This window comes from Periophthalmus magnuspinnatus, chromosome 21, assembly GCF_009829125.3.
Source record: "Periophthalmus magnuspinnatus isolate fPerMag1 chromosome 21, fPerMag1.2.pri, whole genome shotgun sequence".
Classification (NCBI taxonomy): domain Eukaryota; kingdom Metazoa; phylum Chordata; class Actinopteri; order Gobiiformes; family Gobiidae; genus Periophthalmus; species Periophthalmus magnuspinnatus.
The window spans coordinates 19356872-19375343 of record NC_047146.1 but is presented as its reverse complement, the minus strand read 5'-3'; the positions used below and the strand labels follow the sequence as shown (position 1 = coordinate 19375343).

At 39.1% G+C, this 18472-nt stretch overlaps 1 protein-coding gene across 1 annotated transcript; it reads left to right on the top strand.

Moving 5' to 3' along the window:
* Positions 1 to 991: 991 nt before the first annotated feature.
* On the top strand, positions 992 to 11461 carry il1rl1 (interleukin 1 receptor-like 1). Its single transcript, XM_055230380.1, has 11 exons — positions 992 to 1079; positions 2320 to 2566; positions 3701 to 3878; positions 4695 to 4845; positions 5396 to 5461; positions 6203 to 6326; positions 7303 to 7454; positions 7607 to 7744; positions 9217 to 9381; positions 10263 to 10384; positions 10927 to 11461. Exons 1-11 carry the CDS (start codon positions 1013 to 1015, stop codon positions 11167 to 11169), a joined length of 1653 nt encoding a protein of 550 aa, XP_055086355.1. The 5' UTR covers positions 992 to 1012; the 3' UTR covers positions 11170 to 11461.
* Positions 11462 to 18472: the final 7011 nt, after the last annotated feature.

Genomic DNA, 18472 nt, shown 5'->3' with positions numbered 1-18472 from the left:
TAAGGTGACCGGTATTGTAAAATGTCCAGTTTAGTGCAGATATTCTAAAGTGTCAGTGGTACAGATATTTTAAAGTGTTCATGAGACCAACAGCAGAGGGGAAGGAACTGTTCTTATGAAGAGAGGTTCTCTGTCCCAATGGACCGTAGCCTCCTGCCAGAGGGAAGTGGCTCAAATAGTCCATGTCCAGGGTGAGAAGTGTCAGCTGCTATACGGCCTGCTCGCCCCTGAGTCCTGGAGACGTACAGGTCCTGGAGAGATGGAAGGCTGCAGCCAATCACCTTCTCAGCAGAGGGCACAGGCATAACAGTGAACACATAAGTCAAAGTCCTCATATTCTGTAGGTTTGTCTGTGTGCGTGCAGAGCAGAAGTAGCACAGGCCTTTTGCCCATATACTAAACTCTCATTTACATATTAGAATTGTGGCAGGAATAAAAGGCACATTTTCTAATAGTATATCATGTGCAACACGCCCACAAATAGCACATTCAATTTTTCAGTTTGCACTCGAATTTAGCACCTGGCTTAGTAAATATGCCCATTAGTTTTTTACTATCTCAGTATCTATTTTTCTGATATAATAAATATGTATATTAGAATATCATATAAACAAATGCAAATTAAAATCCCTCCCCTCAGATACAAACTTTACCCGACTCAACAGCAGCAGCACAACCAGCCTCCTCAGCCTCTCAGCCTCTGTCTTGACCCCATGGAGATTTTATCCCAAAGAAATCCATATACTCTTTACCTGACGAGGTCTAAGCACCAACGTTTATCCATTCCATGAACTATTCCTAATAGGGTTGTCAAAAGTATTGAAAATCAGATATTAATCCTAATTTCACTCACATGTTGGAGGTTGAAATTTGAGACACTGTGAGCTAGCTTCTTCCTGGAGGAGGTGTCTAGTGATGGTGCAGGGACAGAGACACAAGAGAAATACTAAAAGACCATCGGAAAGAGTCACTAGTGTTAGACCTGACTTAAACCAGACTAGGACCAGGCCCGATGCACTCTTCACAGCTCCAGACCTTTCTGCTCCTCTTCACTCGGCTGTGGATGACATCATACTCAGGTACTGTATCTGACACAGGTAGAGAAAGTATGCATTTTACTTGAGTACAAAAAAATCATATAACTGAAGTGATAGTAAATATGGCTATTTCGAACTGAGTATTTTGGGTGATATTCCCAATTTTCCCTCTGCACTCAAAAGAGAAAGATCAGATTAGACCATTTGAATATAAAATATATATATATTAAAAAGCAGTTGAGATATATGAAACTGTATCTTGCTTCATATATTTTATGTATTCTGTCTGCATATAAAAGGTAGTAGTAAACATAAAGAAACAAAAAAATAAATAAATACAAAAATTGAATGGGTCTGTCCAAATTTTTGACTGGCTATGCATTTTGTTTTGAATTATGCTTTTGCTTTACTGACATTGATGCATCTCAGAATGTTTTTATTTGCCAAAAAATATGATAATTATTGTTTTTCTATCATAGATATGGTAGTCAGCTACACAATGTTTTTGTAAAAAAGACATTTCCAGTTCCTTCCTGATTGATGACACTACAGTTATGTTATAACTCTATGAATTTACTTAAAGATGACCCAGGGGAGAGGAAGCTGTGGGCAGATCACTGACAACATATTAAACGCTTTAACAATCAGGTGAATACTTCCCCCAAGGACGTGTTGTCTCAATGCTAATGCTAATATTTAGGCATAACTATTAAAATAACACCACAAACAAAATAAATCACAGATAAAACATTGAGTAGACTTCACTTATCTTTGAATTGGTTGTTATTTTATGTAAAGTTAAAGCGGCTGGTGGCCTACATCATACAAAGTCTGGCATAGTGATACTTTTCTTCCTGCAGCCAAAAGTACATTCCAAAGGTATCCATGTATAGTTTCCATTTATGTCTGGCAGTGGAAACTTAATGATGCACCTCATCTGTAAAGTTTAAAATATGTTGTCAGTGATATCCACCTTACTCGCTGTCCACTGTGTTATCTTTGCACAGGCCTATTTATTGATTTTAGTTAAATTATCTTCACCTAAAAGATGCATGCATTTGCTCCTTCCATTCCAAACATCTCAAGTTGCCATCTTGGCCTTCAAACTTAGGCACTTATGGAGCCCCAGGGTAAATGGGCATAAACATTTTTAATTCTCACTGATTTAAAATGGTTTAAAAAAAAAAAAAAAAAAAAAAGTTGGTTTAAATTGTTTAAATCGCTGCTCACAATCCGTTGGTCCTGCAACCGCAATCTGTTAATAACTCCCATGTCTCATCAGAGGTCACAGGTCAGGAGCAGGTGGACTGTGATGACCCAGAGCTGGATGACCTGTTCCTGATTGAGGGGGAGTCTCTGTGGTTCACCCCTCAGCAGTCGAATCAGAACAGCTCCTTCACCTGGTTCTGGAAGATGTCCCAGGACATCATCCAGCTGTCCTCAGAGGAGACAGAACCTGTGCACGCCCATGGAGACACGCTGTGTGTGCTCAACATCACCAGGGAGCGCTCTGGCTGCTTCCTTGCCCGGTACATCACACACATGTCCTCTGCAGAGCTATAGATCGACAGAACTGTACAACTGACGTGGATTAAACATTTTTGAAGGCTTTATTCGTTATTATCAGAACGTATTAAGTTAAAATGAGAACATTTTCTCATTAAAATGCAATCATTACAGACTATAACTACTTCAGTTTCACCTTTTAACGACATCAGTTTCTTGTATTAAAGAGAGATCATATCCAATGTACTGAATAGGGGCAAGTGAGGCTCAAGTGTGTGATCTATAATCTGTAGCAATGTGTAGGGGAAGATCAAGCCAAGCCCTTATCATTTTTGATTATGGCTATGGATAAACTGCATTATACTCCAACTCCACTGACTTTTAGACACAGATCTACTGTAATGATGTGCCAATGTACCAGTAGACTACGTATGTGAAGTGGACCCCCCATCAAACGCAGGCCTACACAAAAATTATGTCTTCGTTTGTGTTGGCTTGTGCTGCAAAAGGTTTGTTTGTGCTGCTGTAGTTTTTGAGATATTAACAATGCTTTTATAGGTCAACTTGGGGTCATCCAGCCCCCCCAAGAAGCTTAAAAATGTTACAAATTGGCCCAAAATGGTACCAGTTGTTCTTCAGTTTCTGTTTTGTGCTGTACAAAGTTTGGTTTGTGCTACTATGGTTCTTAAGATATTACCAATTTTATTTTTAGCCAATGACATTATCCAGCCCCCCAAAATGTTTGATAGCTCTCAAAAATAGCAGTTGATTATTTGTTTTATGGGAAGCCGATAAAGTTGTTGGAGGATGGGCGTGATATGGTGAATGGTGGGAGTCCTGGTGATAATACGTGCTACAGAATTTTGAAGGACCTGCAGTTTCTGGAGGGATTTGTTAGAGAGACCATAGAGGAAAGCGTTACAATAGTCAATCTGGGAGGTGACAAGACTGTGAGCAAGAATAAAAACAGTGTAAGGAGTGAGAGAAGGACAGAGACAAGCAATATTATGGAGGTGAAAGTAGGCAAATATCATTGATGTGGGAGTGGAAAGAAAGAGTAGTGTCGAGGATGACCCTCAGACTCTTGGCCTGAGGGGAGGAAGGACAGTGACAGAACGTCCTCCTCTTTCTTAGCTTTGACCCTGTGTGTTTTTCAGGGAGGTGAAGGCCACAGGTGACCTCACAAAGCATTACGTGCGAGTGAACGTTGTGCCAGAGGACAGCCCAAAGCGAGTCTACACGGTGGAGGAGAGTGACACTAACATCTTCATCTTCTGCCCCGAACATGCGCTCCACCCGTGTAATAGGCTCAATGGCACGTTGTCCTGGTACAAGGTGAGAACAGACCACACACACACACACAACGGGCCCACATCACCAGGTGCCCGCAGTACACCACCACAGACACATGCATATTTTTCCTATTGACAATTTTAAGGTAACTTATGACAACATTTTATTACAATGGGAAAGTTACATCTGTTTTTTGTTTTTTTTAAATATACACTGCCCTATATCTATCTTAAGGAAGGATCTAACTACACTCCCTTCAGACAGATATAAGGCAGTGTCCACCAGTAACCTGACCAGAACTGAAGAAGCGACTTGGATGAGCTCCTACAATTTTCATCCAATTGACAGAGCTTATATTTTTCTTTTACTATGCATCTTACCTGAACGACTGAGGGATTACACAGACAGCGCTACAACTGCTTAATATATATTCCCATCTGTACCCTGGAAAACAAGATCACAATAAGATAAAACAATCAAACATTGCATAGATTAAAATTTAGGCAAGTTTGCACAGCAGCAGCAAGCAGGTAGTCAAGACAGAGGCACAAATGTGAAAAAGTCCAGACAGAGAAGCACAACGAAACAGCAGTAGCAAAAGCAAAGTAAGAAGAGGAAAGTGATCATAGATAGGACAAAACACGCATTATTTACAGACACATAAAACTGTTTGGAAGCATTTAAAAAAGAGAGCAGGACAAAGAGGCACATGCATAAATAACCACAAGAGGGCAGCGACAGGGGTTTAGTGATGACATGTTTGAATATCTCTGTAATTACTGAACCTGTGCACATGAAACTAAGATTAATGTCTTCTCTAACAGCCCATTCACATGTGAGTTAACCCTGTCTCTCCAGGATGGCATGCTCCTCCCTGAGCAGCACTGGGACCCTCTGCTGGTGTCAGACGCCACAGCAAAGGACCAGGGCCGGTATGACTGTGTGTGTACCTGGATTCACCAGAACCACCTGTACCGCTCTGTGGCCCCCAGACAACTGCAAATCATAGGTCAGAGCGCTGTGCCCAAGCCCGGCAGCAGCTTTTCACAATTACATTTTTGTTACAACAATAATAACAATAAAAAAATAACAACTATATAATTTAAACTTATACAAAATCCCTTTTTTTTTTTTAGCTAACTTTGTTCCCTCATCAAAAACATGCCTGAAGAGGTTTTTGATTAGTATTTTAGTGATCTCTCATTGTATATCTAAAATGTAAGTCAGCTATAAAAACAGAAGCGAAAATGGAGACAAGCTCCCAATGAAGCTCCCATTGAACGCAACCCAGAAATGGTGGAGCATTTAGATGAATACTTCAAGCTGATTGGGCAAAGCATCACACTGAGGAATTAGACTTTTCCTAAATCCAGTTGAGGTTTTAAGCTCTTGAGGTAATAGAATAAAGTTCAATAAAATAATCTTTGGTTGATTATGTGTGTTAAGATTTAATTACATACATTTACATAATCTTTTGTGCACTAAAACTGCACAAGTGAAGACTAAAACTTTAGACAGCTTTGTGATGGTCTGGATTAACTGTGTGTGATATGATCCAGAACAACGTGTTTATCTCCCTGTGAGGATCCTGGCTCCCATTGAGAAACAGCAGCTGGCCGACCCAGGTAACTTCATCTACATCATCGCCACATCAATTTAAAGGGCCCATATTACACTATTTACTGATCTATGTTAAAATGTTGTTTCCTCATCACAAACAGACCTGGAGTTGTTTATAAAGATTACTCAAACATGTGAATGAAACAAAACACAACTCCAGGTATGTTTTTCAGCTTTTTTGTTGGGGTAACAGCATTATAACATGGCTTAAAGCTCACAAAAGCAAATTTTGTGTAATATAGGACCTTTTAAGTGCAAATTACAGGTTAGATCACTCATTTCAGTATAAACAAAAGTTAGCATTACAAAAAATCTTGCCTATTTTTTGCAATTTTTCTCAAGTTTATAATTTGACTTTCTGGTTGGACTTGGCAGCTGATATGACACCTTTATTTTGTTAAATGATGGTTTAAACTGACAGAAAATATGCAAAGAAATTGTCTGCATTTTGGATAGAATTTTCTATTGATGCTGTGGGTGGAAGGATTCTGTTTTAAACAAATACTAAACTAATACTTCCTGTATGTTTGTATTTTACTTTTTTCCGTGCAAGCTGCTGATGTAAGACTATGATAAATACTAACCACAGGTACTATTCTACCAAATCAAGGCATAATTAGAGAAACATGAAAACCTGTCATATGCACTTTAAGCATCCAACTCTCCAACCAGCCACCCGAGACTCTGGACTTGGAGATGGAGATGTGTCTGTGACTGCTGACTGTTGTCTACTGTGTGTTCTGCAGGTGTCAGTCTGCTGCTCAACTGCACTGTGCTGTGTGGCATCAACCTCCCTTCAAGCCAGTGTGTGGCCACGTGGAATGCTAAAAACTCTGATCTCCAATCAGAAGGATACAACCAAACCAGGCAGTGAGTCCCTCCCTCCTCTGTCTCATGAGTCTATTAAAATAACTGTATAGGGTATTGCTATCACAAGCATAAACTGTATACATAAATTGGCATAGCTAACCTGCAAGGACGTGAGGATAGGTGCCTTCCCATCCAAAAGTGTTTCCACTGTCCACTTTTTCTGAATTGAATTTAACCTGCACATTTAGGCTGCTGTCTTAAAAATGTGAACTAGTTCATTTTAAATGGTTTACAGGCGTCACAAAGTTATTCCTCACTTATCTTATGCATTTAGAGCATCCTAATTATTCACCACTTTATAAACACTTTCCACATCTTTTCAGTACGGAGTTTTGCTGTTACAGTAAAACTAACAACACGTCCATTGACTCAATTACAGATATTTTTATTACTTGAAAAATCTATCATACCATATCATATTATGGGATAACATCATCATAGAGACAAGCAGGCACAGCTCATTCAAGTTGATTCTCTTCCATTTACTGTCCACTGGACTACGGCTGTAGGCCTTTAGTCATTTAGTAAATTTATCGGTTGATGGAGTCTTGGTCGACCAAAATTTGTATCAGGCAACTAATATTATTTATATTATAAGGATTTATAGGGGACAACAGCAAAAAGGAAAAGTTTGTGTTTGAATGAGTTAGCTGAAAAAGTTGTATTTTTGGGTATTTTTATGTAAAAAAAAAACCAAACAAAAAAGGCAGATTAAACTCATGAAATTTAAGAAATACATTGTTTCCTAGTTACTTTTTTCTGCAAAAATAGTAGTTATTGAATAAACTCACCAGATATGTAATAGTTTTGACAGCTTTTGCCCTGCCCCCTTTTTAGTTGATATAATCAATAGGACATGTTGACCAAGAATTTCTAACGTTGTCTACAGACCTCACCTGGACTTACTCAAGTATCTATCACAGGGTACCAATGTGCACCACTGTCTGGCTCCTAACTGTCATGTATCTCTCCTCAGTGTGGAGAAAAATGCCTCCAAAAAAACCATTGTGACCCAGACCCTGACCATCAAGAGCGTATCAGCTCTACACTTCACGGAGGAGTACGAGTGTTTGGGCGAGAGGCACCCTGGAGACTCTGAGTCAATCATTGTCCACCTCCAGCCCAGAGGTGAGTGTTTGAGAAGTCCTGTTTAGGTGTTAATAAATTGGGAAGCGTGGAGTATGCTTCCCAATTCTCTCTGTGTCTGGGTGGGTTATCTCCTTCAACCAAACATGCAGTAGGTATTCATAGTTTATCAACTCCTCCTTTGTCCCCCACAGAGTCTTTGGTGTCCCTGGTTACTGCGGGGACATGTGTCTTTGTCCTCTTCGTGCTCATATCTGTGATGGTCAAATGCTTTGTCATAGACCTGGTTCTGCTGTCCAGGAGACTGTTCCCATTCCGTCTGGGGGACACTGGTGAGGACCTGTCTAATATCAGTATGACTAGACTTGAGACAATGTCCTTATGTCACTGCATTGGGGTGTACCTAATAGATGTTTCCTAACCTGGAGGTACACAAACACTTGCCAGGGGGGTTTCAGATTTAAAAGAACTGAATGGTATTTGAAGGTAAAATATGCTTTGTAGTACATTTTACATACTTAAGAATGTTTTTACCTAATCTAATGTTTAACTTGATCCAACCCATGATTAGTTCTGAGGTCAGTCCTAGTTCAGTCCCAGTTTTGATGCTGTCTATGTTTTCTTTGTTATGATTTAGGTCTGAGGATGGAGCTATAAATAGGATATAAATGATGTCCCCCATTCCTGTTCAAAGAGGCAAAAATTGCCCCTTCAATGCCTCTCTCAAACCATTTCTTTTCTTTGGCTAAGATCTGTACCTCACTATCTTTGAGATTTACAGCAGATTGGGGTCCTGAGGGTCTGGTTTGTAGGTAACCTACAAACACTTTAAGACAGAAACTGGCTCACCCAGAAGGATAAAACCCTAAGCCACAAACAAAGCAATGTGGTCCACTCAGAGGGCAGTTAAAGAGGCTATTTTTGTTAGGGAAGGCAATCCATTTTTGAACAGGGCGTATCACTTATCTCCTTTTATCTCCGTTTATAATAGACGTTAATCAAAACAAGACAAACAACAGTGCTAGCCATTATACTAATAGATGTGAGAGCACTCATTAGGAGCCTGAATGATTTTGCAAAATATGACTCAGGCACAGTTCACACTTGTGTAGTTTAGTATACCTAGCCAACAAATAGAAACTGTAAACAATATGTGTGTTTGTTTCAGTGTAGTCAGTGACCAATGACCAGAACTGAAGAAACTTGGGTGAGCAGTGAAACATCTTCACTCAAAAACTTTTTGTCCAGTTGACAGAATTGAATTTTTGTTTTACTATGGGTAATACCTGGACAACTGAAAATTACATGGACAGGCCATACCTCATGTGAAACCTGATTAATGTTTGGCTGCAGGTGTTAGGGTTTAGGTAGTGACAATTCAGAGTGAATGAGAGCGAGTCCTTTTAGGTTTAAACCAACTGGATTTCAAGATTGAAACTGTCAACACAAATGAGGGTTGGTCCACACATAGGCAGCATCAAAACTTGGACTAAACTAGGATTAACCCCAGACCTAACCCTGGGTTAGATCAGTGCTAAATCAAGACTAGAACAGAACCAAAATCATCAGGATGAAACTCTGCTTTCTCATTGGAAGATCATCTTAATAACCGAAACACCATGATGACAAGTTAGTCATCATGTAATTTTTTTGGCGTTTTTTTTGTTTTGTTTTTGTAATTAAGAATAATTCAACATTATAATAAGTAAAATCAATATTTGATTTGTATATGTTTACCTCGTATCTGGGGACATAGTGAATGTAAATAAGGCGATTCTGTCTCAGTTCTTTCTTTCACTTGTAGGAGTGAAGGTGTTTGATGCATACGTGGTGTACCAGATGCCCTCACATGAGAAGCCCATAGAGGAGCTCCTGTGTCGCTTTGTGTCCCAGGAACTGCCTCACATCCTGGAGAACATGTGTGGGTACAAGTTGTTCATCCATGGACGGGACAACCTGCCAGGAGAAGGTCAGCTTCTGCACACTCCTCCTTGGGCATTATTTTATTTATTAGTTTATTTGAATAGGGACAATGCACATTAATCAACATTTCTGTAAATGCGCCAGTATTAGCTATACAGCTAGTTTCCAACTGCAGTCCCTATGGCAAGATGTAAAATGCCACCACACATAAAATACAAAATTGTATAAAAAGTTAGTTTGGTAATTAGTATGGTGAGGTACATCCTCAAAATGTGGTTAAAGTGCCAGGAATCCAACCCACAACCTTATTTCTGTGCAGTGGAGATTTAAACAGGGGTAGATGTCAACCATGCATGTTTGACTAATCTAACAGTCTCTTCCAGGCACTATTCTGTTAGCTCTAATATTTGTCTAATGCTCTGCCCACAAGCCTACGTAACACACGGTCCCACACAACAATTTCCATACATGCGTTAGAAAACTGCAGGTCCCAATAGGAGCTCACGTTGCCATAAACATCATCACAACAAGAGCTGTGTAGCTGTTTGCAGCTGTCAGCAAAATGGAAAATAAGTGATTAAAGATTACTCAATCATGCTCACAATAAGTACCCCATGTGTATTTTAATTAGACATTGTTTAACTTCTAAATCATGCCATTCCAATGCAAAGGTACTCAAAACCCTGTTTAAAGGCCAACGACACTACAAGTAATGCATCATATTTGTTCCTTATAGTACATACGAGTTCTTAGTTTTGTTTTTTCCATGGTCAATTGTCAGTTTGTGAAGAAAAGTAGAATTTCCCCATTTTTTTTTTATATATATATTTTTGTCAGATAATAAATATTGTAGAAATTAGATGAGACTTTTGCCAGAGCAGTATTGTTATTAGGTAGGGCTATGTGGAATTATCTACGTGTGTGCAGATCTTGTGGAGCTGGTGGAGGAGCGCATGAGAAAGAGCAGGAGACTCATGGTCATCCTCACCCCATGCGCGGCGTCAGGAGTCACAGAGACGTACGAGCAGCCAGAGGGATACGACTGGCAGGTAACCCACGGTGATCTCTATGAAAAGTCAGGCGGGAAATTTTAACTTATAGGTCATAGGTCATAGGTCATAGGTCACAGGTGCATGTAGTCTAAATATAACACATTTTTAAGAAGACCTATTGTAGTTGTGTCTGTTATATAGTTACTACAACACCTGTGTATCATTATGTTTGGACATTTTAAAACTCATTATTCATCTAAAATGACTGACTGAAGACGGTGGTGCCCAGTCAGAGCTGACGTTGAATCCTAAGCATATCACTGATTAAGAAAATATAACGCTGTGTATACCACTGTTAATAAGTCTACATTTGACAAAAACATTATGGATCGTCTTCTGTTTTATTTGGTGTAAAAGTCTGTTGCATTGTTGTAAAAAGTCTGTAGCATTTTTTCAACATAGTAACTGCGGAATTTCTTTGACCAATACAACTGACCAATACTTTGTACTTCTACTTGAGTAATATCATTCTGAAGTAACGTTACTCTTACTGAAGTACAATTCCACCACCTCTAAATGCATGTATATGTTTGTTTCAGGTAGGACTCCATCAGGCTTTGGTCCTTAGAGATCTCAGTGTAATCCTGATTCAGCTGGGGGACACTGGCCCCAGGGGGTACTCACACCTGCCCCCTGCACTACAGCACCTGATCCAGAAGAGCGCCCCCATCAGGTGGACTCCGGGACCATGTACCGCCCAGGTGCACTCTCGCTTCTGGAAGAGAGTGCGCTATCTGATGCCCGCCACCCCGGTCAGAACATACCCCCTGTCCACTATCTGAGAAATGATTGTGATATGTGGATACTTTGCAGCAGATGTCATCAACATTCCCTGGGGGGTGAAGCTAAAGGAGTGCGCTGGTCTGTCTGAAGCTCTTTTATTCATCTGAGCTTTATCTCAACACAATCTGACCAGAAAGAAAAACAGGAGAGGTAATTTGTGCTGCTAAGCAAGTCCCTCTCGAATAACATTACAGTCACAAGCTAGCCAGCATTAACCAACAATTTTTCAGTTTAATCACTCTCACCTTTTTTGTTGAAAATCAAACACCTAAATGGAACCGTGAACCCTCGTACCAGGCTCCTGTGTTGTTTAATCCATTTTGTATTTTTCAGAAATCTAAATCTGCTATGTTCATTGTGTGGCCATGATAACTACTGAATATTCTGCTCTAGACATAAAGCAGATGCCACAGCAAAGTATCTGCTATAGACATACATGCACAACGCCTCAGTGTGATGCCGCTGCAAAGTATCAATAGAAATGGGCTTGTATGTGGATGTTTTTCAATCCATACCCACATCCAGTGTTTGTCTTGTGGTTATTTGCCTCAGTATTTTTAAACCTGTATAGGAAAGCCCACGAACTGGAATACAGTTCACAAGATGTTCACTTTCGCAATAATAATTACAAAATTTAGACCTATTTAATTAGGACATTGTTTTCAGTTTCAAGAATCTTAGAAACTTGATAAACAGAGCTAGTTAATTTTAAATAGAATGGTTTGTAGTGTTCCAAAGATATTCCTCACTTACCTTATGAACATCCTAACTATTCGCTGTGATGATTTTATAAGCACTTTTCATAACTTTCAGAGGCCTTATGCTACGTCATACAAACAATGATGTATTATAAGGCCTAGATAGTACATAAGTTCTTTTGTTATGGCAAATGCAATGACCATCTTGTGAGTGTCAAGAACAAAATTCTGAATAGAAATAACGTAAAACAAGACCAAAAAATGCATGCATTGAAATGTTTAAACCTCCCATGAGACGGACTTGATAACAGCTCATGTCAGCACACCTGTAGTAGTTCCAGCTAAGTCAGTTCTTTCTGATTGTGTTAAAACAAAGCTTAGATTAATTAATTAGTCTAACTTGAGTAACAGGACTTCAGAAAAGTATTAGTTAGTTTGTGAGTTCATGAGAAGAACTCTTGGACATTCTTTACTATAGGTTACCATGGCAACGATCTCTCTAGTCTGACGTCATGGAAACAGCGTTATCAAGGAAAGCGTATAGAGATGTTGATGTAGAGCTGGGGCAGGCTTTTCCAGAAAGACTTCAAAAGACTAATCTCACTTTTTGTCAAAGATCTAGCTCCACCGGTCTGGCTCATGGCCCTGATTCAGTCCACACTCAGTTTTGTTACGAGAGATTCTTCTCATTATTTTGACAGTTAGAGCAGTTTGTTCAAAATTAGTTGGATGTTAAAACAATAGTGTGAATTATTCAAATTCAATGCGCATTTAACAAAGGTTTGACCAAGGGTATCTATTTAGGCTACAATTCTCTCCATGGCCTAGCACCAAAGTACATCTCTGACATGTTAGTGCCATATGAACCATCTCACACTCTGAGGACTTCAGGAACCGGCCTCCTGCTAGTGCCCAGAGTCTGGACTAAACATGAAGAATCAGTATTTCAGTTTTATGCAGCTAAACCCTGGAACAGTCTTCCTGAAGATGTGAGACAGGCCTCTACTTTGACAATGTTTAAATCTAGACTCAAAACAGTTATGTTTATCTGTGCGTATGACTGAAAGGTTTTTATTCTGCACTCTTCTCTCTGAATGCAAATTTTATGATGATTATTTGTCATTTTGATGTGTTGTATTGTGATTTGAAAGTCTTTCTTATTCTGTAAAGCACTTTGAATTACTTTGTGTACGAAATTGTGCTATACAAATAAACTTGCCTAGTCTTGCCTTACAATTAGCTAAATCTTTCTTTTTATTTCATTTTTTCAATAGCTTTTTTTAAATTAATTTTTATTTATACAGTGAGAACCCAATGAGGGTATCAGACGCTCCTTTCAGCGGAGAAAGGAGCGCCCTGTTAAAATACAGAATAATACAAAAAACGAACAAAAACAAAAACTAATTAAAGCCGCAAGCGGCATCGAACGGCCCTCGTGGGCCGTGCTTCGCACTCGGCCGACCCGGCCTGACGCGCCACTTGTCCCTTTTTTATTGCAGCTTTGGGCTACATTTGTCACCAAACGAGTCAAAACACATTGGAAGTGCTGATGCACAAAATGCAAAAACATGGGTTTTCCAGGCATCGCCATAGCAACACCATACAAAATACAAACTTGGCCCCTCGGACTTTTTTGACAGGGACGACCTGAAGAATCACTGTGCCAAATTTCATGTTCATCGTTGACGGTAATAAGTTGTTATAAGACTTTGAAATCTATGAAAATTTGGAAATTTTCCCATTAGGATAACATGGGCGCTTTCGCGCATCGCCATGGCAACCCAGTGAAAAATATGACTTGGGTCTGATTGACTTTTTTGATCAGGATGACATGACGAGTCATGGTGCCAAATTTCACATTATTCCATTAAACTAATATTTTTCCCATGAATGGGAAATTTGGAGGTTTCCCATTAGGATAACATTGGCAGTTTGGCGCATCGCCATGGCAACATGGTGCATAAAACGACATAGGTCTGATTGACTTTATTGATTGGGGTGACCCAATGGAATTTTGTGTCAAATTTGTTAACATTTGGAAAAACTAAATTTTCGGACCTCCATATAAATATATTAGATATTCTGTAGGGGGCGCTATCACGCCAATTTAGTTTCTATTATAATGAGTAGCTTTAGGCCCGAAAGTTTTACAACTGATTCGAATTTGAGCCAAATCGGACTTTGCATGCGCAAACGGGAGCAAATTTTGACTTTTGAAAATTCCAAAAATTCCGATGGAAATTTGCGGCTTCGCCGCACGGAAACCATAAAAGGGATCATCATAAATTGGATAACTTTTGATGCCCCACTTCTCTAGATGATGTACAGTGAATTTCAGCCCTGCAGGTGAAGCGCCTTCAGAGGAGTTGACGAAAATGCGAGGTCAGCGAAAATGCTGACTCGGCATTTTGGAATTTTCAATCCAAGATGGCAGACTTCCGGTGCGTCCGAGGGCGTGGCCATAATAATCTTTTTTGTTTGGCATTACTTGAAGAATGCGTGTACCGAATTTCGTGGCTCTACGGCAAAGTTGACGTCGGGACGTCTCCCATTGACGCAATGTATTTTGACTTTTGCAGGGGGCACTGTCTCGCCATTTTTTTATGCCCAATGATGCACCACATAAAAAAATAAATTTTTCGCCAGACCTGAATTTTGGGCAAAATTTGGTGAGTTTTTGAAAATGTTCAGGGTGTCAAATTACTGCTCAAAGCGCAGAAGAAATAAAAAAAATTAAAGCCGCAAGCGGCATCGAACGGCCCTCACGGGCCGTGCTTCGCACTCGGCCGACCCCGCACTCCCTGTGGGTGGCGCTAACGCGCCACTTGTCCCTTTTTTTATTGTGGCTTTGGGCTGCACTTGTCACCAAACAAGTCAAAACACATTGGAAAATGCAAAAACATGGGTTTTCCAGGCATCGCCATGGCAACACCGTGCAAAATACAAACTTGGCCCCTTGGACTTTTTTGTCGGGGACGACCTGAAGAATCACTGTGCCAAATTTTATGTTCGTCGTTGACGGTAATAAGTCGTTATAAGACTTTGAAATGTACGAAAATTTGGAAATTTCCCCATTAGGATAACATGGGCGCTTTCGCGCATCACCATGGCAACCCAGTGAAAAATATGACTTGGGTCTGATTGACTTTTTTGATCAGGATGACATGAAGAGTCATGGTGCCAAATTTCAAAGACACCGGTGGAAGTACGGTCCGTGGTGTAGGCATGTCCCATTTCGACAAGATGGCGGTTACACTGAGGAGTACACATTTTCGGCCGGGTACTTCGATCGGTACTTAGGGGAGTACTTTGAATGGTGCATTTGGCGAATTGGGACACTGTCTATGATTCATCAAACAGGCTTCCACCCTTCAAACTTTGTTGGTTGTAATCAGGGCAGTGATGTATGATGTCAGATAGAAAAAAGGAGTCAGAACAGTAGACCATGCTATTAGAACACCTTATATACAATTTAGTAGAAAAAAGCAAGTTTATTTAGCAGGCTTTGAGGTCAAAAAGCTCTAATAATAGTGTTTTATTGTCAGAGAATCAGAAAAAATGCTAGTTGTTAGCTTTGCCATCACTGCAAAACTTCATACATTACTCATTTTGGTGAGTAGTTAGGATGCTCTGCTTAAAGTCAGTGAGGAATAACTTTGGACTGCTGCAAATCATTTAAAATGAACTAGTTTGTTTTTTCACATTTTTAAGACAGTAAAAATCAGTGACATTCAGCCTTTAGGTCTGTGAGCCTGTATCATTAGAAAAGTGTCAGATAGTGTTGATGTTGCACCTCACCAAAGCAATCTCCTAGTTTGTGAATTCACTTCACTAATGCAGGTGAATGGTGGAACGGTAAAATGTATGGTGATTCAAAACTACACAACTAACAGGCCTTGTTTCTTCAATGATAGAATTTCACTGAAATAATCAGAATATCTATATCTATGTGTGTAATTATGTATTTACTTAAAGAGGGGTATTATACAAAATCGACTTTTTTGGAGTTTTCTTGTTATAATGTTGTTCCCTCATCAAAAACATGCCTCAAGTGGTTTTAAATGTCATCCATGCATGTTTGAGTCCGTTCAAACCCTCCTTACAGTTAGCTGAACGATTCTGTCCAATGCTCCGTCCACAAATATACAAAAACATGATACCAAACAGTACACAATAACTTGACAAACCTGATGTGATGTGTAGTTTCATAGCGGGGTGCACACTGATTGTGCTGTGATAGTGCTCTGAAGGGGGAATGATTTGACGCAGAGAGCAAAGAGAGGGGAGACTCTGAGCGTCACAAACAAAACTGAAACTTATTTAACATGTTAATACATTGTTTTCTGTGAATATAGCATTTTCAAAACAATAAAAGGTAACATTGTGATCTAAATATGTCGTCTGTTAGCAGTTAATACTCTCCAGAAGTAAAATACCCCCTCTTTAACATCTGCACCAGTGACAGAACATTCCCTTGTTATAGATAGACTGTTTCTGACAGCACGGCCTGACAAACTGTAGTGTGTCATGGTGGCTGAGTGGCTCGCACTCATGCCTCACAACAAGAAGGTTATGGGTTTGATTCTGGTTTCCACTATCAACACAGAGCACACACATGCACAGCTAAGGCCCTGACGAAAACTAACTCTGGAGATCTGGAAATGGCTCACCAAGTGCTGCACTGTGCGCCCACTGCTCCTGGAAGCTTGCATAAGAGGTGTAGATGGATGGGTTAGAGGTAGAGGACAAATTTCTCTATGGGACAATAAAGTGTTCTTTAAAGTAGACCTATTCTGCAAAATAGTTTTTTCAGAGCTTCTAATCATGTTATAGTTGTTTCTCCTTCTCATTTCCCCTCTCAAATTTGTTTTTGAAGTGGTTTGTGCATGTCTTTAATCTCTTACTTTCATTATTTATTGTCACCATCTTGCCAATCAACTCTCGTTTTCACCGCTACTGGCTTACACCCACTGCTCTGTACTTACTTCAACCTTCAATTTTATTTTCTTAATCAGTGATACACATAGTAATTTTGATACAAACAAAAAATAAAATAAAAATCTACTACTATATAGATTGTACATGTTTCTTTGTGTATTTTCTCAAATTTAAATGAATGTATTTCTTTCTAAAATGGTCTTTTGTCATTTTCTAATGAAAATGAAAGTTAATGAAAGGTGCAGTTAATGAAGGAAAAACTCACAATGGTCACAAAAATAACTTGAATCTGACAAAAGTAATAATAAATAAAAATTCTATGAAATTTAACCAATGAAAGTCAGACATTACTTTTCAGCCATGCTTCAACAGAACTATTTTAAAAATAAACGTATATAAGAAGTCTGGACAACCTTCCTTATCGAAGGGAACTAACAACTTTGTCCACATGTTCATCTGCACAGGTGTCCACAGCACAGAGGACATCAGAGCAGGTATCTGCACAGCTGTCACCTCTACTGGAGCAAAGTACAATCCGTCAGTAGTATTAACAGGGAACTTGGATTATTTTAGTTTGGGAAACAAAGATGAACAGGCCAGGCCGCATTAGAAATCTGACACATTTATTAATTTCAGCCTGGATATTTTAAGCTTGTGGACTTTGAACAGAGAGGGACATTCAGCAAATTGTCAAAGAGAGTCTGCTGTCCCGACATCGAGACAGGTCGGCCTATGATGCCATGTAATAGGAGCTATTGATCATATTTAACAGGCTTTGGGTTATATACACTGGTGGAAAATAAGTAAGTAAAGTTTAAAGTAGATACTTTTTACCTGTACTTCACTTTGAGAGCAGGTATCTGTACTTTCTACTTACTACATTTTTGAACTGAGCTGAAAAGTAAAAGTATGCTTACTATTATTTGAGCCCTGCTGAAAAGGTTGAGGGTTTATTTTTAACACAAAAATATACAAATAAAAACAACTAGATGGAGTCGTTCTTATTGAACAAAATTCAGCACAAATCTTTATTAATCAAAATCAATACATTTGAAGACTTACAGGACCTCAACATATGCGCAAAATGACTTCTTACTCTTTAAGTATATCTTGAACAGGTACTTTCTTTGCTCCTATATGTGGACTTTTACTTAAGGACTGAGCACATTATAGACCATTATAGCTCGCCTAGACTTTTTTTCTTTTTTTAGCTATAAAAATCATGTTAAATGAAGTATCAGCATGTACTTTTGCCCTTTTTCACACAACTACCTCTATTTTACAAATCTGTCCTTATTTTTATTTTGATGCATCAAATAAATGTGTAATACCAGTTTAAGTAGAAGAAAATTTTAAAAACGAATGTACTTTTGTGTAACTTTTATGCAAGCAAAGATTTAAAAAACTATCTGACCAGCTCAGAAACACTTTATAAAACATATTTGAACAATAATCAATATATATACAAGAGATTATGTAGATTGTACTTAGGGTTAGGTTTTTACAGCCCTTCCTATAAAAAAGTCAGGCGTTTTTGCAGCTAAGACATTGATTTTGCCAGGTCACATTTTTTGGAATGTTTACGAAAGACTATGTGAAGTTCTGCAGCTTATGAGTTGTAATCTTTAGTAAAATATCCTTTTTGGAATATTTAGAAATGGTTTAA